Genomic DNA, 18,119 nt, shown 5'->3' on the forward strand with positions numbered 1-18,119 from the left:
TGGGGCCTCAGGAATCTCGGGGCCCTGGGCTGCAGCTGTCCCAGGTCCTGAAGCTCTAGAGGCTACTCTTACCCGCATACACTGGAGAGGTGCTGCAGTGAACTGTTCTGACCCCTCATTTTTCTCACACTGCTTGAAACCCCACGGCCCTCAATAATCCCATCTCCACTCTCGATCTCTACAGAGGACTGGAGATGGGGATGAAGTACATGACTCAGCTGAGAACAAAAAATGAGGGTAAAGGAGAGCGCCCTACCCTCTTTTGTTGTTGTTGTTTAAATGGCTCCAAAAATCCAAGATGGTGCCTGGTCCTGGAAGCCCTCTGGCCCAGGGTGGGAGAAGTTGGGGGCCTAAGACTTGGGAGAGCAGGCTGCTCAAACCAGGAGGACAGACGGGAGTTCTGGGGGCAGTAGGGGCAGCACTTACACCCACTCCCCCAAACTCCGTTCTCTTTGCTCAGATCTGGAGCACGCAGTCCTGAGACGTAGTCCACCTGGGGTCACGCAGACCCAAGCCTGGCACAGAAGGCTCATGGAGCTTGGAGCACTGGAGGCCAGCCTCTTGGAGGGCTAGCAGGTTCCTTCCAGACCTGTAAGGCACTGCCCCAGCCCAGGCACCATGGCACACGGTTTCACAGTGGGTTTTGACCCATTGGGTTTAGGAGAACTTAGCTCCAGCTCTCTGAGCTCCCTGTCCTCCCGAGGCCACCTGGGAAGCGACTCTGGCTCCACCGCAACGCGATACCTGCTGAGAAAGCAGCAGCGCCTGCTGAATGGGCCCCCCCGCGGAATCCGAGCCTCATCACCCATGGGCCGCGTCATCCTCATCAACTCCCCCATCGAAGGTGGGTGCGGGGCCCAGCCTTGGGATGAGGACAGCAGGAACTAAGTAGGAGGAAGTAGAGCCAATATGGTTAGGGAAATTTAAAAGAATTAGGGAAGGAAGGATCTCTGGGAACCCACACGCTCTTCCTCTCCTACCCTTGCCTTTCCTCCAGGCCAATTTTGTAAGGCTCCGGAACTGTAGACGGATCAAAGGAGAGAGATGAAAACATGGTGGTGGAGAAAGACATATGTAGCATGCCCCCCATCCAGTGAGGCAGGGTATTGAGCTGGCCCCTCCCTCCCATGGACTCTGCCTTTCTTCAAATCCATTTGTGAGAGCCATTGGGGGTGGAGCAAGATGGAGAAGAATGAAGACCCACCAATCAGCCAATTGTGTGACCAGCTCTGTGCTGGGCTGTGAGGGTTCAGCACCCAGGCTTCAGGGGCAGAAGTAGGGGCCTGAAGATAGATGCTGGGCACCAGTGGCTCATTCCTATAATTCTAGCTACTCAGGAGGCAAAAATCAGGTGGTTCCAGGTTCAAATCCAGCCTGGCCAAATAGTTTGAGAGACCTTATCTCAAAAATACCCTATATAGAAAAAAGCTGGTGGAGTAGCTCAAGTGGTAGAGTGCCTGCCTAGCAAACATGAGGCCTTTAGTTCAAACTCCAGAACCACCAAAAAAAAAAAAAAAAAAGGAGAGAGAGAGAAGTAAATGCTCAGAAAACCAGAGAGAATAGGAGAGCAGACCAGTGAGGAAGCCCAAGGGCTGGGCCCTGCAGGAGAGGACAACCTATTTGTATGGTTGCCTGATGATGTCATTGCACACTAATTTCATGCCCAACCTGGTCTTGCAGGAAATTTAGAGAGATGAGGCTTGATCTTCACCTTCCTGAAATGTACACTGTAGCAGAACTTAGAGACAGAGTAACAAAAACAGCTGGTGGTGGGAAAATCATGGGATATGGTGGGTGGGGGAGCAGGGCAGTCACTTAGGAGACAGCCTGACTGCACTGACAGATGTGAGGTGACAAAGAACTAGTGAGTAAGACAGGACTTTGAATGCCAGGGGGGGTGAGCGGGGCCTCTGGGCCTGGGCTTTCCATGCAGGACCAGATAAGTATCTCCAGCTCCTCTCCTCTTTCTTAGCCAGCACAGCTCCCTTGGCTGGATCCCAGACTGGACTTTTCAGGACCTGCTCCTTCCTTCTGACCCAGCTGGGCATCTTGTCCCCTCCCCAGGCAGTTAGGGCAGAGGAATGAAATGCATCTCACCTTCAGGTGAGCAGTAAAGTACTGCTAAGAGTCACCACTGTCACTCTGGTCAGGGAGCAGAAGTCCCCAGAGTAGTTAGGAAACATGGGTGTGTGTGGGGGGGGAGGGGACACTGCAGCACTGCCCTTACTGGTCTGACTCTGTTAAAAAAAAAATCTGTGCTGTGGGACTGGAGGTGGGGCTCAAATTGTAGAGCACATGCCTAGTAATCATAAGGCCCAGAGTTCAAACCCCAGTACTACCAAAAAGAAAAGAAAGAAAGAAATTGTGTTTGTTAGTTATTTAGAGCTGGGTGCCGGTGGCTCACGCCTGTAATCCTAGCTACTCAGGAGGCAGAAATGAGGAGGATCATGGTTTGAAGCCAGCTCAGCCAAATAGTTCCGTGAGACCCTATCTCGAAAAAACCCATCAGAAAAAAGGGCTGGTGGAGTGGCTCAAGGTGTAGGCACTGAGTTCAATCCCCAGTACCATAAAAAAAAAAATCTATGCTGCGTACCTCCCCCCCACCCCCATACACACTCCATGCTGGTCTATGATGTGAAGGCCATTTACACTGTCCTGACAAGATCCTCTTCCAGAAGTTCCATGACTGCTTTCTTCCCCCTGCCTCATCCAAATGCCAGTGCACAGCCAGGGAAGCAGGGTCTTAGCACATAGATTGGGCCATGGCTCTTAGCTGACCCTGTCCTGATGCACCTGGGTGACTCCAAGCCCAGAATCCTCCCCTCTGCCTGGTCACAGACATCTCCACTCACCACAACCTGCCCAATGTTTTCATCCAGACCCCTCTGGGGAACTAAAGAAACTAATGAGGGAGAGCTCCTGAGACTTACCAGTTTATCTCCAGTTTATTTCTGGTCCCACCTGCTCCTTAAACTCAATTGGTTCCAGAGAAAAATGCATTCTCTCTCTCTCTCCTTTTTTTTTTATTTGGTGGGACTGGGGTTTCATTATCTTTAATCTATACCAGCCCTTTCTCCTCTCCTAGTATGTTTGTTGATTCATTCATTTGATGATTCATTCATTTGTTTATTCTTTCATTTATTCAAAAAATATTGCCAGACATCAGTGGCTTTTGCCTGTAGTCCTAGCTATTTGAGAGGCTTAGATCAGGAGGATTGCACTTTGAGGCCAGTCCAGGCAAATAGATCATGAGACCCCATCTCCAAAATAACCAGAGCAAGCTGTGCATCAGTGGTTCACATCTATAATCCTAACTACTTGGGAGGCAGGCAAATAGTTCATGAGACCCTATCTCAGAAATACCCAACACAAAAAAGGGCTGGCGAAGTGTCTCAGTGGCAAAGTGCCTGCTTATTAGCAAGTGTGAGGCCCTGAATTCAGACCACAGAACCACCACCAAACAAACAAAGAGCAAAATGGACTGGAGATGTAGCTCAAGCAGCAAGTCCTAAGCTCAAAACCCAGGGCCCCCCTGCCCAACATAAGACCTAGGGGCATAGCTCAAGTGGTAGAGAGCTTGCCTAGCATATACAGACCCTGAGTTCAATCCCCATTACCCCAAATACTACCCATTGGGCAACATATTTAGTATATACTAGTGGAAAAAATTACAAACTTCCTCCCACGATTAAGTTTACAGCCTATAAAGATAGGTAATAAATAACATACAAATAAGCAATAATGATGAAGGATGCAGAATCCTCAAGGAAAATTTGGGTGATACGCTAGACAAGAGAGTGATTCTCACACTTTAGAGCAGCTGGAATTGCCTGGAGGGATTATTAAGACAGTTCATAGGCCTCGCCCCCAGAGCTTCTGGTTCTGTGAGTCTGTGGTGAAGCCCAGGAATTCACCTTTCTAGCAAGTTCACAGGTGATGCTGTGCTAGTCTGGCACCATGCCCTGGGAAACACTGTAATGGGGACTGCATGGGTGAAGGGCTATGGACTGTGTGGGAGAAGAGCTATGGCAGTCCGGGCTTCTCTGAGAAAGTAGTGTCCAAGCTGGGAGGGGAATGAGAAAAGGCCAGAACAAGATAATTACAGGCAGAAGGAACACTGAAAGGGTTGGCCTAGATGAGGCACAGGAATGTCAGAGTGGCCAAAGCCCAGTGAAGGAGGGGAGAGAGGCCAGAGGTAGGCAGAGAGGGGTGCAGGAAGCCATGGAGGACCTTCTAGAACTGGGAGGAATTTGGAGCTCCTCCAGAAGCTGGCAGAGGAGCAGGTTTTTCAGCAGGAGAAGGAAAGGTGTGCTTTAACACAAACGCTGACTTGGGCTACCATGTAGAGAATACAGAATACCGTGCAGGACATGGCTCAAGTGATTGAGTGCCTGATTAGTGAGCATGAGTTCAAACTCCAGTATTGCCAGAGAGAGAGAGAGAGGAGAGAGAGATTTCTCCCTCCCAAACACCTGTAGAGTCAACCTTGCCTGAGAAGAAATCTCTTTCTTGCTGGGACCCAACTCATCCTCCAGTCTTCTCACTTTCCTCTACCCAGAGGACCTGCTCAAGGCCTGCTCTGAGCCTAGCTCACTCCATCCTCTCCTCAGCGCTTCCTTTCTCTCCACCATCCGGATCCCACCCATCTCAGTCCTCTAAGTGTCCTCCCGCCTCTGACTTTCCCTGGCCATTCTGGGCTCTGGGTATACATTGCAGCATGGAGGTGTTTGGGCTTCTCTCCCAGGTGGTTCCTAGGGTCTTTGCTCCCAGAATCACAGGGTCTAGGAGATGGAAGAGACTTCAGCCATCCTCCCAGGACATTCTAGTCTCAGCTTGCATGCCTCCAAAGATGGGATGCTCACTGTCTGTCCCAAAAAACCCATTCTATTGTCTGGCAGCTGAATATTTTAGAAAATTTTTCCTTACAAGATCTAACTCTACTATGTGGACTTGGTTTTGTCCTCTGGGTTACACAGACAAACACTGCATGCCTTCCACAGGATAGCTCCACAGCTATTTGAAGTTCGAGCTAAGATACTCATTCTGTTGCAAGTCAAAGAACCCATACTCTCTGAACTGTACCCCACAGAATGAAATCTTGAACCTTCTTTTCTGTTCATCTGACTCTCAAAGTGGCAAGATTTTTAGGAACATGGAAGCTCAGTAAGCATTAGACAAATAGACACACGCACACGCACATGCACACACAGACAGACACACACACACGGAGCAAAGGAGTATGGATCCTATCCTGCTGTTCTCCCCTGCTCCCACGCCCTCCATGGCCCAGTCTCAAACTCATTCACAGGTGACTTCATAGCCCTCGCTCCTACATTTAGTGACTGTGTGACTGTACCCAGCAAGCCAATCTTTGCAGGCCCCAAGTTGGGGAATCCAGGGTACTCTGTGTGCAGAATGAACATGGGGTTCACGCCTATGTCCCCATCTCCACAGCCAACAGTGATGAAAGTGACATCATCCACGCAGTGCGGGTGGAGAAGAGCCCAGCAGGGAGGCTGGGTTTCAGCGTGCGGGGTGGCTCTGAGCATGGCCTGGGCATCTTCGTCAGCAAAGTGGAAGAGGGGAGCAGCGCAGGTGAGTGGGACCCCAGGGGAAGGTACAGGCCTGGGATGTGACCTCCATCTCATTGAGGAGCAGGGATGGAGAAGGTCCCTTAGACCGATCCTAGTCTCACAGGGAACCCTCAGACTCTACTCTGAGGGAGGAAGCTCAGTTTTACCCCCACGGAGCCCCACTCCCTACTTCCCGTGCAGAGAAGGCTGGCCTGTGCGTGGGGGACAAGATCACGGAGGCGAATGGACTGAGTCTGGAGAGCACCACCATGGGCAGCGCCGTGAAGGTGCTGACCGGCAGCAGCCGCCTGCACATGATGGTGCGGCGCATGGGCCGTGTGCCCGGCATCAAGTTTTCCAAGGAGAAGACCACATGGTAAGTAGCATCTGACCCTGCCCTGGCTTTGCCCCAGCCTCCTGCCCCCGCCAGTGCACAGGAGAAGCCTCTGCTCCTCCTGTTCTCGGGATATAGTAAACACTGGCACCCCAAGGCCTGACTTTTTTTTGGTGGGACTGGGGTTTGAACTCAGAGCTTTATGCTTGCAAAACAGGCACTTTACTGCTTGAGCCACATCTCCACTCTATCTTGCTCTGTTTATCTTGGAGATGGGGGTGGTCTCAGAAGTTTTTGCCTGGGCTGGCCTTGAACCACAGTCCTCCCAATCTCAGACTCTGAAGTAGCTAGCTCCCCAAGTGTGACCTGGAAGTGAAGAAAGGCTGTTTTCCCCCACACCTCTGCTCTCCAGTATCAAGGCCCTGTCCTCTCCTGCTGTGGCTGTGACGCCTGAGCACAGAACACTGCCCCAGCAGGGCTAGAAATGGATCCCCAGGACTAGGGGCAGAAGTTAGTGACAGCGTGTGTCCTTAGCATGCTCTGTGCCCTTGAGTTCCATTCTTAGTGCCAGAAATAAAAGAGAAAAGAGGAATGGGGCCCTGCATGTTAGAGCTCCACGATAGAGAGGTGATTAAGCTGGAAGTTTGGCTGAGGGCCCCTTGCCACTGTCCCAGGGTGGATGTGGTGAACCGGCGCCTGGTGGTAGAGAAGTGCAGTTCCACGCCATCTGACAGCAGCTCGGAGGACAGTGCTCGACGCATCGTCCACCTGTACACCACCTCGGACGACTTCTGCCTGGGCTTCAACATCCGAGGGGGCAAGGAGTTCGGTCTGGGCATCTACGTGTCCAAGTGCGGGCAGGGCTGAAGTGGGGGTCGGGCTGGGAGTGGGGCCTGGCCAACGATTTGTCCAAATGAGAACCAAAGTCAAGGTGGAGCCTGGGGATGGTGCTCAGTCAACAGGAAGAGGCCAAGAAGCATGGCTGAGCATTCTCAGAGCCAAATGAAGGGAAATCAAGATTGCGGGGAGGGAGGCAGCCAGAGTCTTTGCAACTGATACCTCTCTGACCCCAGAGTAGACCATGGTGGGCTGGCCGAGGAGAATGGCATCAAAGTGGGGGACCAGGTCCTGGCAGCCAACGGTGTCAGGTTTGATGACATCAGTCACAGCCAGGCCGTGGAAGTGTTGAAGGGCCAAACACACATCATGCTAACCATCAAGGTGAGCGGGATTGAAGGTTAAGGAGATGCCAGACTAGGACTTCCCAGACTGCTCTAGGTCTATTTTTGTTGCTGTTGTTTTAGTTTGGTTGTTTGTTTGAGATAGGATCTTGCCTCAAACTCACTTTGTAGCCCAGGCTGGCCTTGAACTCACAGTCCTTCTCCCAAGTGTTGGGATTACAGGCATGCACCACCATGCCTGGCTCACTCTAATTCTTAATTATGCTCCTTGCTCTGCCACTTACACATATCCACAGCCATGTGGAAGGGAGAGTAAGTGTTCTCATCCCCATTCTGCAAAAGAAGAAACTGAGGCTCAGTGAGGCATAGTAACTACAAACCAGTTAGTTATTTAGCTGGTCAGTAACCTCACCCTGCCCTCCCCCTCCTCCCCCCCACCCCCCTGCCGATTGCTTGGGCAATGTCTCTTCTTCTGAATGGGAAGGGCAGTGTCTCAGGTTGAAGGAGCTCTACCCTTCTCCTTCCCCGAGCCTTCACTCATCTTGCCATTCAGTGCTTGTTCACTGCCCCACTGCCATCCCCTCAATTTCGCACATCCATTTCTCCCTTTCTTTCTTCTCAAATTATGCCAGACACTCCTCATCACTCCTGCTCTGTCCCTTATTCATTCATTCAACAGTATTTTGAGTATACCTACTTTGCCAGGTACTGGGGCTGCAGCAGTGAATGGGACAGACAAAGCCTCTGCTCCTGGGGTGAGGGTGGGGAGGAGAGACAGGCACACAGGTGCTTGCAGACTGGGACAATGCTATCAGACATTAGCGGAAAGATGGGATGGACTAATTTAGGAAGACCCCTATAGCTATGGGTGTGTGTATTAGGACAAACCTCTCTTAGACAGTGACACTTAAAAGAGCAAGAACGAGCTAGCCACATGCTGATTGAGGGAAGAGCAATAGGCAGACAGATGAGCAAGTGCAAAGGCCCTGAGGTACAAAGGATCTTAGCATGTTTAGAAATAAAGTGTCCCATGTAGTGAGACATGATGGACTCAGAGGAGACATGAAGTTGAAAAGTTTTACTCCTGTCCCATCTCTCCCTCACTCTTACCTGCCTATCTCACCTGTCCTGTGCTCACTGTGCCCTCCCCAGGAAACTGGCCGGTACCCTGCCTACAAGGAGATGGTTTCTGAATACTGCTGGTTGGACAGATGTAAGTGACTCAGGTTCCCAAAAACTGGAGGGAAAAGGCTGAGGTCTGAGGGTGGGGCCAGGGTCTCTGAAGTAGGAAAGAACAGGGACCAAGATGCCCTCAAGATCTTCATACAGCCCAGAGCTGCCCCCTCTGAGAGCTGCCAGGTTCAATTCCAGGCTCTTGTAGGGCCCAGAGCCCTGGAGGATGCTTGTCCGAGGTCTCTTACAAGTTGGTAGCAGAACTGTGGAGCAGCTGGTGGCTCTAATCATGGGGGTTACCTGAAGTTCCTTCCTGTGTCCCCAAGCCAGGGATGGTCTGCAAGCCTCACAGGCCCTGAGGTAAGCCAGGCGGACTCTAAAGTGACCCTGCCTTCCCCTCCCTACAGTGAGCAATGGAATGTTGCAGCAGCTGTCACCAGCCTCTGAGAGTGGCTCCAGTGTCTCCTCCTATGCCTCCAGCGCCCCCTGTAGCTCAGGCTCCCTGAGCTCAGACCACATGGACGTCTGCCTGGGCCCAGAGGAGCCAGGTGGCCTTGGCCCCAGCTGGGGGCGGGCGGACACAGCCATGCAGACGGAACCCGATGTGGGGGGCCGCATGGAGACTTGGTGCAGTGTACGGCCCACTGTCATCCTCAGGGACACCGCCATCCGCTCTGACAGCCCCTCTCCAGCCTGCCGCCTTGACTGTGCCCTCTCAGAGTCCCCCAAGACTGCTCTGCTCCTGGCCCTCAGCCGACCTCGGCCCCCCATCACACGCTCCCAGAGCCATCTGACCCTGTGGGGTACGCGGGGGATGGGTGGCTGCTTCCTTCACAACCCGGTCCAAAATCTGCCTCATGTTCCAAGGAGTGACTCCAGACCTCCCTTTACCCTGGCCTTGATGCAGTCACAGCTCCAGCCTCAGAATATACTCTGACCCTACTCTGGGCTCCATTTTAAACCAGACCTGGGTCCCAAACCCACTGTCATTCCCAGCCCCAGCTCTGGGCCCCAAACCAGCCCTAAGCCCAGTCAGTGGAATGCCTAGGCCCTGTTTATACACACACACACACACACACACACACACACACACACACTCTCCCATACAGATTCCCTACATAGCTGCAGCTGTGCAGTGGGGGAGGGGTAGAAAGCTGGAGGAGGAACCCCTCAATCTCCCCACCCCTGCACGATTGCAGATCCTGTCTGCCCCCACTCTCCCTCCTCTCTGCCCCTAGTCCTCCCTTTTGCCCACCCTCCAGCCCTCTGGGGGCTTCCTCGTGTCTGCAGAGGAGAAGAAGCAGCAGAAGAAGGAAAAGTTGGGGTCCCCCAGGGAGAAGGGGGCCCTGCGACGCTCCAAGACGCTCATGAACCTCTTCTTCAAGGGAGGGCGGCAGGGGCGGCTAGCAGGGGATGGGCGCAGAGAGGCCTGGACGCTGGACACCGGTAGCCCTGCCAAAGCCCGCCCTCGCCTGGACCTGGAGAAAGGTGAGTGCAGAAGTGAGCAGGCAGAGAGGATGGGCAAAGTCCACCTGGCCGTTGAAAGCTTACATTGCTTCACCATTCAACTCCGTGAAGCTCAGTCTCTCACAGGTAAAATGGAGAATAATACCTGTCTCCTTGCAGGTACTGGGGAATAACTGAGCTAGTACATTGTCTGGCATACCGAAAGTGCTCAGAAAATGTAATGGTCATTGTTATCCTGCCTTATCTCTCATTTTTACAGAGTAGAGTCATAGCACAGCAAGGAAGTAGACAAGCTCAGCCCAGAGCCCTTGCTCTTGGTGGTGGTAGGAGTGGCCCAGCATGCTTTTGCTAGGAGTTTAGCTTCACATCCTCCACCCAGAGCACTACAGACCTGGCCTAGCCCTAGACCAGTTCTAGAGCAGTGTCCAAGCAGAAGTGCCAGCCCAGGCTGTGCTCATGTGAGGCTTCCTAAGGACTCTTACAAGAGGCCTCTCAACCCTGGTGAGGCTCAGAGATTAGACCAAGAGTGGATGAGCTAAGACTCTTAAGAGTTACATGTGACAGAAACTCAAACTAGCTTTTAAAAGCCTCTCTTGTCCCAGCTACTCGTGTAAGCTGGCTTAAATGTCTGAACAATATCATCAGATATGTGTCCTCATTTTGTTCCACTTTTCTGTGGGTTGGCTTCATTACCATGCAGGCTTTGCTAACTTGGAAGAAAGATGGCCACTATTAGCTGGGTGCCACTGGCTCACACCTGTAATCCTAGTACTTGGGAGGCTGAGATCAGAAGGATTGTGGTTTGAGGCCAGCCCAGGAAAATAGTTCTCAAGACCCTATCTCCAAAATAACCAGAGCAAAATGGACTGGACGTGTGACTCAAGTTAGAGCAACTGCTTTCAAAGAAAAAAAAGATGGCTGCTATTGCTTAGCAACCCTTAGGGAGAAGCTTCTCCTTAAATAGCTCCAGCTGAAGCCCTGGGGGACTCTCGTGGCCCAGTGGGGTCACATGCCATGTTGAGCAAATCACTGTGATATGGGAGATAGACAAGGTACTTTTTCACAGGTCAGTGTGTTTACTCTTCTGGAGTGCATGAGCTGACAATGGGGGTAGGTGGATCCCCAGGGGACAATCGGGATACTGTTTCGAGAAGGGAGAGTGTGGACCTCGGGTAGGTGAAAACAACCAGAGGATGAGGGGCTGGATGCTGCCCTCCTCCCCAGGTTTGGATGTTCTGAGTCACAGTCTCATGGGAGAGACATCTCCCCAAATGAGGGCTGACCGGCCCCTTCCCTCACCCCTCTCTTCCTGCAGCTCCCATGGCCCTGCTCTCTCCTGGTTTTCAGTCCACCTCTCTGGCCACTCCTCTCCTTCCAAGGCCTCTCTTTTCCCTTCTGTCCCTTGAAGGTAGGTACCCTGTGTCCTTGGATTCTTCTCTCCATTCATTCCCAAATAAATCTCCCTCAGCAGTGCTAACACTGTACCCTCTCTGGATTCATAACCATCACTGACTCCGTCACCTGACTGAAGTCCCTAATGGAGCATGACCTTCAAGGCCCTCTGTGCCAGGCTTCCAGTCCCTGGTGCTGCCTACTTCCAGCCAGAACTCTCTATCTCAGCCTATCCTGAGCCCTCCCAACCCCTGCTTTCAGATTGGGGGCCCAGAGCCTGTGGCTGAACCTCTTTCTTCTTCACAACAGGGGGCGTGGGTCCTGTGCAGAAGTTTGTCACCTGGAGACTGAGAAGAGGTAAATCAATCAACCCAAGACCTGTTCAATGGTGACAGATGAGAGTGCATGTTGGGGTCAGCTTAGTGGCTCTGGTCTGAGCTCCTTTGGGGTCAAGCATGAAGGATCAGGAAGAGAGGTGTCTATTGGGGGCAGCTCAAAGATTTGGGCCAAGCTTACCAAAAAAGATAGGGCTGCAGACAGATAGGGGATGCATTTTGAAGGAGAGACTTGGAGCAGTGAGGGAACCTCTTCTAGGACTTGAGTGGGGAACAGAGTGTGGATTTTTAGGGAGCCCAGGGCTAAAACGCCACTAAGGAACAGGCTGGTATGGGTCATTGATGGGGACTGAAAAGCTGAGGTTGGCATTGCATTAGCGGCAGGTCAGTATGGAAGACCATGCAGGGGAGCATAGAGGCCAGGCTGGGATTATGTCCCAGGTACCTGGGCCTCTCATCTGGCCTGATTTGAGGCCTGACTCCTGCTAAGGAAAGTGCTCCACCCCTCCCCTATATCTCTTGGCTCCTTCATCACACCCTTTTGCTCCTGCCCCACAGAAAGAGAGAGGGGCCGGGCCCTGCTCTCTGCCAGGTCTGGAAGCCCCTCCAGCCAGTTGCCCAGTGTGGATGAGCAGGTGCAGGCCTGGGAGAGCCGACGGCCCCTAATTCAGGACCTGGCCCGGCGGCTGCTGACTGATGACGAGGTGCTGGCAGTCACCCGCCACTGCTCCCGGGTAAGCCTTCAACCTGTCTGCAGCCCTGGCTCATGGTCACTCAGTCTCCTCGTTCCTCATTTATTCTAACCATTGTCCACTGACCAGTACCTGGACTTGACGACACTCGGCTCTGAGCGATAAGTAGGACTGGGTGTATCTGCTCCAGTGCTCCAGCGAGCCACCCCTGTTACACACACACACACACACACACACACACACACACACACACACACACTGAGCTCAGAGTCAGGAAAAGGAGATAGCAATACTTTGAACCTGACACCCTTAGTGACGAATCATGCAGTGTGCTGTGAAGGGAGCACAATAACCCAGAACATGAACCATAACCCAGGAGGTGCACATTAACTGGCCTGGCCTGGGAAGGGCTCCTGGGAGACAGGATGCAAACAGGTGATGAGCAGGGGGAAGTGGGACCTAGCAGACAGCAACCCGTGCCCTCTCTGAGCCCCCAGCTTTGCCCACCCCCAACCCCTTCTGCTCCTTTGGCAATCAGCAGGTCCAACCTTATGCCAGGCCCCCTTCTCTATTCAAATAAGCAATCCTTTGCATTCCCCCCTACACAGTTGGTATTAGAGCGTGTGTGTCTGGCTAATGCATGTGTATGTCCATATGTTGTCATCTGGAGCCTAAGATGTGGTCAGTCATGCATCCCTTTCCCGGGGCCTGGTTCACAGCAGAGCTGCCAATGGGTGCATATTGGGAGGCTGCCAAGGGACTCTGGGCTAAACAGTGTGAGTCACACTTTAGCTCTCAGCGCTAAGTAGGGCTGTGTGTCCCTGTTCCAATGAGTTGCAAGTCTGAACTTTGGCCACTAGGTGGGGCTCTGTGTCTGTTTCTTTGCCCAGTGCTCTTTTCCTCATCCCTCCACTCTCCAGTCCTCCTCAAGTCAAGAGGTCATCTCACTGGGTCTCCATGTTACATTCAGGCTTTACATGCTGTTCAAATCCGACCCAAGCCCCCTCTGGGATAGAGCCCTGGTCTGAAGGATTGGTTAAGTTCCCCTTGTGACTGGGAGGTGTAGCCCTGAGCCCCAGGCCTCCCTTCTCTCTTCTGTCTGAGCAATTCTGCAGAGCAACTAGACCAGGAGTTACAAAATTTACACTTTCCAAGTCACCTAGTGACCTCTAATTAGGCAGAATACAGTACAAATTGCTTTCCCTCATGTTTAAGGTCCTCCCTGGTGTGACTTCCCAACCTGCTAGCCTCAGTCTTCCTATAATCTTCCCACAGCCACCACCACCTCGGCTCATCTAGGTTATGAACGGTAGGGGCACTAATCACAAAGTACTCACAACCTGTGCAGCCCTACATGGACGGTCTTCAGGGGCCTCATGCCATGTTAAGCCTCAACTGATTCATTATTCCACATGACCTTGGAGCATTTTCCTCCCCACATCCATGCTGTTCCCTGCATTGATCCTATAAGAGGTGGTATAAATGCCACTGCCTCCAGGAAGCCCACTGTGATCCACCCTCTTCTGAAACTCCCTCTGCCCATTGCCAGTGGTTTGCAGTTCCCTGCGGTACGTGGTTCATCTACCCCTTGTTACCTCTAGATTGAGTTCGTGAGGATCTGGGACAGGGTCTTTGTTACTGTGCCCCCACTGCCCGGTACAGGGAAGGGTGCTGAATGCAGGCTTGTGGACTTGAATGATATGTACACATGTGGCTAGTTCTGTGCAATGTGTGTCTCTCTCTGGACAAAAGGGGGTATATTATTGATATATTCATATGTGAGTCCCTGAAACTTTTTGTGTGGTTTTGGGCCACACACATAGTTTATATTTTATTTATTTCCAAACATTTATTGATGACTCACTCTGACCACCAGAGCACGCCCCATCTCTTGTGTATGCTGGTAAGAAATGTTCTGGATGAATGTTCATTTCACCACCAGAGGGCAGTGTGCTGTCCAAGTAGGGTGGCTCCCCGTGTCCAGTTCCCCAGGGTTCTTGGGGTGTGGCATCTAGGCTGGTGGTAGCCAGGCAGTGCCAGGCAGAGGATACTCACTGGAGAGCCTTTCTGTGCAGCTTCCTGTTCCCCAAAGTCCCTATTCCAGCCCCGAATAAAAGGGTTAGGACAACCAGGCCCATGGCCTAGCACTGGGTTCAAATTCCTGCCTTCTGCCTGGGGGCTGAGGGTGGAGAGGAGAGTCTTGTATCTGTACATCTTTTTCCAGCACCTAGCAGGAAAGAGCTGGAAGTCTTGGGTTCCAGTCTGTCCTCACACTTCCTTATCTGTGTGACTTTAAGCAAAGTCTGAGCCTCAGTTTCCTCATCCTTAAAACACAGAGTTAATGACATCTTTTAGAGTGGCTGCTTAGAGACCATACGTAAAAGGTGTAGAAAAGAGCCTGTCCCCAGCCATTATTGTCATTGGTATTATTGCAGATCTGCCATGATTATTGCAGGCTTCCTCACAGTCACAGAGATGAGAGCATCCTGTGGCCTTCTGGGATTGGGTGCGCTTCCCCTAGAGCATGGAGGACCGTGGGGTCCCAGGGCCCCTGCATGCTCTGATGTTTCCCCTCCCCAGCTCTGAGTCCCCACTGCTGTGTGACTGTGGCGCCTCTGTCTGCAGTACGTGCACGAGGGTGGCGTGGAGGACCTGGTGAGGCCCCTGCTGGCCATCCTAGACAGGCCCGAGAAGTTGCTGCTGCTGAGGGACATCAGGTGGGAGGGGCTCGAGGGGCGGGCTTGGGAATAGGAAGGGGATCCCTGATACCTCCCCCAGAGTGTCCATAGCCACAGCTTCTCCAGGGGCCTCCAGAACTGAGCCCTGCTGACCTGGCATCGCTTGCCTTCCTCTAGGAGTGTGGTGGCCCCCGCGGACTTGGGCCGCTTCGACAGCATGGTGATGCCTGTGGAGATGGAGGCTTTTGAGGCCCTCAAGAACAGGGCAGGTTGGCAACTGGGGCAGGACTTCTGGAGCCTGGGCCCCAGATGGGGGTGGGGTTGGGGGTAGAGAGCAGCAGAGGGGTTGCCAGACTCATGGGGAATGCCTGGTCTCTGACCTTCTCTACTCTTCGACCAGTTCGGCCTCCTGCTTTGAGACCGGCCCGACAGGACACACCACCCAAACGTCACCTCATCACCCCTGTGCCTGGTCAGTCAAGAGTCCCAGAGCATAGGGAGGGGACACAACCCTGGGGGATGTTAGGGGCAGAAGAATGGGCCTTCCAGTCCTGCTTCAACATGGGGTCTTCAGAGGTACACTGTGCTTTCCCCAGGAAAAGTCCAGTCTACCAGAAGCACTGTTATCACGTCGCTCACTCCCTGTATATTAATTCAATGTTTCAGCCCCATTCCCTTTTAAAATCTAGTCTCTTAGACACATTAAAGTAGGAGTGTATTACAATGGAAACTATTAAGATACTATTTTAACAGACTGTATTTGTCTGCCTGCCCCTGTGGGCAGTGTCCCTTCTGGGGTGAAACACTGCAGTGGGCCAGGTGTGGTTGTCACCAACTTCCACCCCACACAAACAACAGCAAGACTGGGGTCTGAAAAGTAGTCTGGGCTGGGAAGCAAGGAGGGGGCAGCCTGACCTTGGCCTTGTTCCCCCAGACAGCCGAGGAGGCTTCTACCTGCTGCCTGTGAATGGTTTCGCTGAGGAGGAGGATGGGGAGCTGAGGGGGCGGCTGGGGGGCCTCAAGGTCTCCCTGAGTGCCTCTGCCCTCCACCACCATCATAAAGGAATCCCCCCTCTACAAGATGTGCCAGTGGATGCTTTCACCCCACACCGAAGCACATGCACACCTCCTCCCCAGCCACCCCCTGTGGCGCCCCGGCCCCCACGGCCCAACTGGCTACTGACTGAGCCCCCAAGCCAAGAGGAACCTCAACAGAGCCAGAGCCAGGGCACAGCCCAGAGTCGCAGCAGCAGCCACAGTCGGGGTCGAGGCAAGTCCCCTGGGCGCAGGCGCTCGCCTTCCCCAGCGCCTATCTCCATCTCCAGTGCAGCCAATGGACGCTACCACAAGCCTCGGAAGGCCAGACCCCCTCTGCCACGACCTCTAGATGGGCAGGCATCCAAGGAGGAAGCCAGGCAAGGACCCTCAGCGAATGGAAGTGGTGAGACAGCTGAGGAGGTGGCCATGAAGGCTCCCATTGGAGAGCTGAGGACAGTCACACTGTCCAAGATGAAGCAATCCTTGGGTGAGTCCAGGTGGATTGGGCTGGGTAGAGCAGCCTCCTGGTTTGGGGGAGGTTGGTGCTTGATTTCCAGGGCCTGGGTTCAGGGATCGGCGATACTGAGGTACGCAGTTGGAGGATTTAGATTTGAGGGAGCTGGGATCTGGAGAATTTGGGAGTTGAGACTTCCAAATGCTTGCTGTTCTCTTGAACAGCAACAGAACTCAGGGTTTGGGAAGACACTGGAGACCCGGGATTTGGGGTGTGGCTGCATTTTCACCCTGTGCTTCTGGCCCTCCCCAGGCATCAGCATTTCAGGGGGTATTGAGTCTAAGGTGCAGCCCATGGTGAAGATAGAGAAGATCTTCCCAGGGGGCGCTGCCTTCCTCAGCGGGGCCCTGCAGGTGGGTGAAGCACCAGGCCACTCCAGAGCTGAAGCCTGGTGGGGCTGCTCCTTGCTCAACTTCCAGTCAGACAAGTCTAGACCAGGTCGTGGGAGGCAGCATGGGGGCAGAGGGGTCAGGCAAGCAGGATGAGCAGGCCTAGGGGAGAATTTGTCCCCAGTACTAGCCTGGGCCTGAGATGGCCCATCCTGTTCTACATCAAGCCCCGAGGGACAAAAGGCCATTGTCTGCGCCCACCCCGCCCCCAACAGCTCCAGGCACAAAAGTCTCATTGTCCATCCCTTGCCCAAGATGGGGGGGGATCCTAGCTGTTGGAGGTGAGGCTGCTGCCTGTAGGTTGGATTCTTTCACCCCCTTCCCAGGCTGGCTTTGAGCTTGTGGCAGTAGATGGAGAGAGCCTAGAGCAGGTGACCCATCAGCGAGCAGTGGACACCATCCGCCGGGCTTATCGAAACAAAGCTCGGGAGCCGATGGAGCTCGTGGTCAGGGTCCCTGGGCCCGGCCTGCTGTCCTTAACCTCTGGCCAGCCAGCCCTCACTGATCAGTGCCTTCCTGCTGACCACTCTTCTACCCACTGACCCCTCCAGTTCCCTCCTACTGGCTCCCAGAACCTCCCCTGAGAAAGCTCAGAACACTCCCATGGAGGCCAGGCTCCTCCAATGAACCTCCAGCCCAATTTCTTCCCCAACCTGCGCCCTCCTCCATTAAAGGTCACCTTGAGCCTTCCCACTGACCTCAGATTCTCCTACTGACCCTAGGTCCTCCTACTGTCTTTTGAGATTCTCTTCTGTGAACCTCCTGGAGACTCAGGCACCTCCCAGTGTTGTATGCCCTGTCTACCTGAGCTCCACACTGGTGGCTCTGATCTTCCTACCTTCTTTCCTCCCCGTCAGTAGGTGTCCACAGACAAGGTGCTAGCGGGCAACCTGTGTCACCCGCACTCATTGGTCCCAGTACAGAAAAGGGGGGATCAAGAAACCCAAGGTCTGGAGCCTGGGATTGGTAGATACTTTCTCATTATGTCCCCCTCCTCCATTCCCCCAAACATTAAGGGGCAAGATTTCTGAGAACCACCAGAGGGTAATGTATCCTTCTCCTAGTCCCAAGCAGCAATCAGTATGAGTCAGGGTGGAAAGCTTTTCTAGTCCCTCAAACACAGAAATGATTTCATGTTGTGGTCCACTAGTAAGGACCTGACTTTCTGCTGAATTTGTCAATCTCCCATTACCCTTCTTCTCTAGAAGAGTTACAAAGGGCTGGAGGTATGGCTCAAGCAGGTAGACCTGCTTTGCACTTGCAAAGCCCTGAGGCTCAAACCCTGAGTAGTAAGGGTAAGTGAGTAGCTAGCAAAAAAGGCATGGAGGTCAAACAAGCTCCCACCACCACTTG

General features: G+C 53.1%; 1 protein-coding gene across 3 annotated transcripts; it reads left to right on the forward strand.

Moving 5' to 3' along the window:
• The first annotated feature begins 447 nt into the window (after positions 1 to 447).
• Pdzd7 (PDZ domain containing 7) lies at positions 448 to 18,106 on the forward strand. Of its 3 annotated transcripts, XM_074078494.1 has the most exons (17): positions 448 to 844; positions 5,455 to 5,595; positions 5,775 to 5,949; positions 6,582 to 6,758; positions 6,981 to 7,128; positions 8,241 to 8,301; positions 8,669 to 9,064; positions 9,552 to 9,749; positions 11,044 to 11,136; positions 11,430 to 11,477; positions 12,014 to 12,189; positions 14,773 to 14,864; positions 15,003 to 15,094; positions 15,226 to 15,297; positions 15,760 to 16,350; positions 16,630 to 16,730; positions 17,093 to 18,106. In XM_074078494.1, exons 1-17 carry the CDS (start codon positions 619 to 621, stop codon positions 17,306 to 17,308), a joined length of 3,003 nt encoding a protein of 1,000 aa, XP_073934595.1. In that variant the 5' UTR covers positions 448 to 618; the 3' UTR covers positions 17,309 to 18,106. The 3 variants fall into 3 exon arrangements, 2 of the variants coding, with proteins under 2 accessions (XP_073934595.1, XP_073934596.1); XR_012449649.1 differs by lacking the exons at positions 14,773 to 14,864; positions 16,630 to 16,730; positions 17,093 to 18,106 and having other exon boundaries at positions 15,760 to 15,808; XM_074078495.1 differs by lacking the exons at positions 14,773 to 14,864; positions 15,760 to 16,350; positions 16,630 to 16,730; positions 17,093 to 18,106 and having other exon boundaries at positions 15,226 to 15,345.
• The last annotated feature ends 13 nt before the right edge of the window (positions 18,107 to 18,119 follow it).

The sequence above is a fragment of the Castor canadensis genome, chromosome 7, assembly GCF_047511655.1.
Source record: "Castor canadensis chromosome 7, mCasCan1.hap1v2, whole genome shotgun sequence".
Lineage (NCBI taxonomy): Eukaryota > Metazoa > Chordata > Mammalia > Rodentia > Castoridae > Castor > Castor canadensis.

Excerpts from the sequence above, each read along its gene's own strand:
- Pdzd7 (XM_074078494.1), top strand. The coding sequence starts at position 619 with ATGGCACACGGTTTCACAGTGGGTTTTGACCCATTGGGTTTAGGAGAA. Across the intron at positions 14,865-15,002 it reads CTGCTGCTGAGGGACATCAG|GAGTGTGGTGGCCCCCGCGG; the intron begins GTGGGAGGGGCT and ends GCCTTCCTCTAG. Across the intron at positions 16,731-17,092 it reads TCCTCAGCGGGGCCCTGCAG|GCTGGCTTTGAGCTTGTGGC; the intron begins GTGGGTGAAGCA and ends CCCCCTTCCCAG.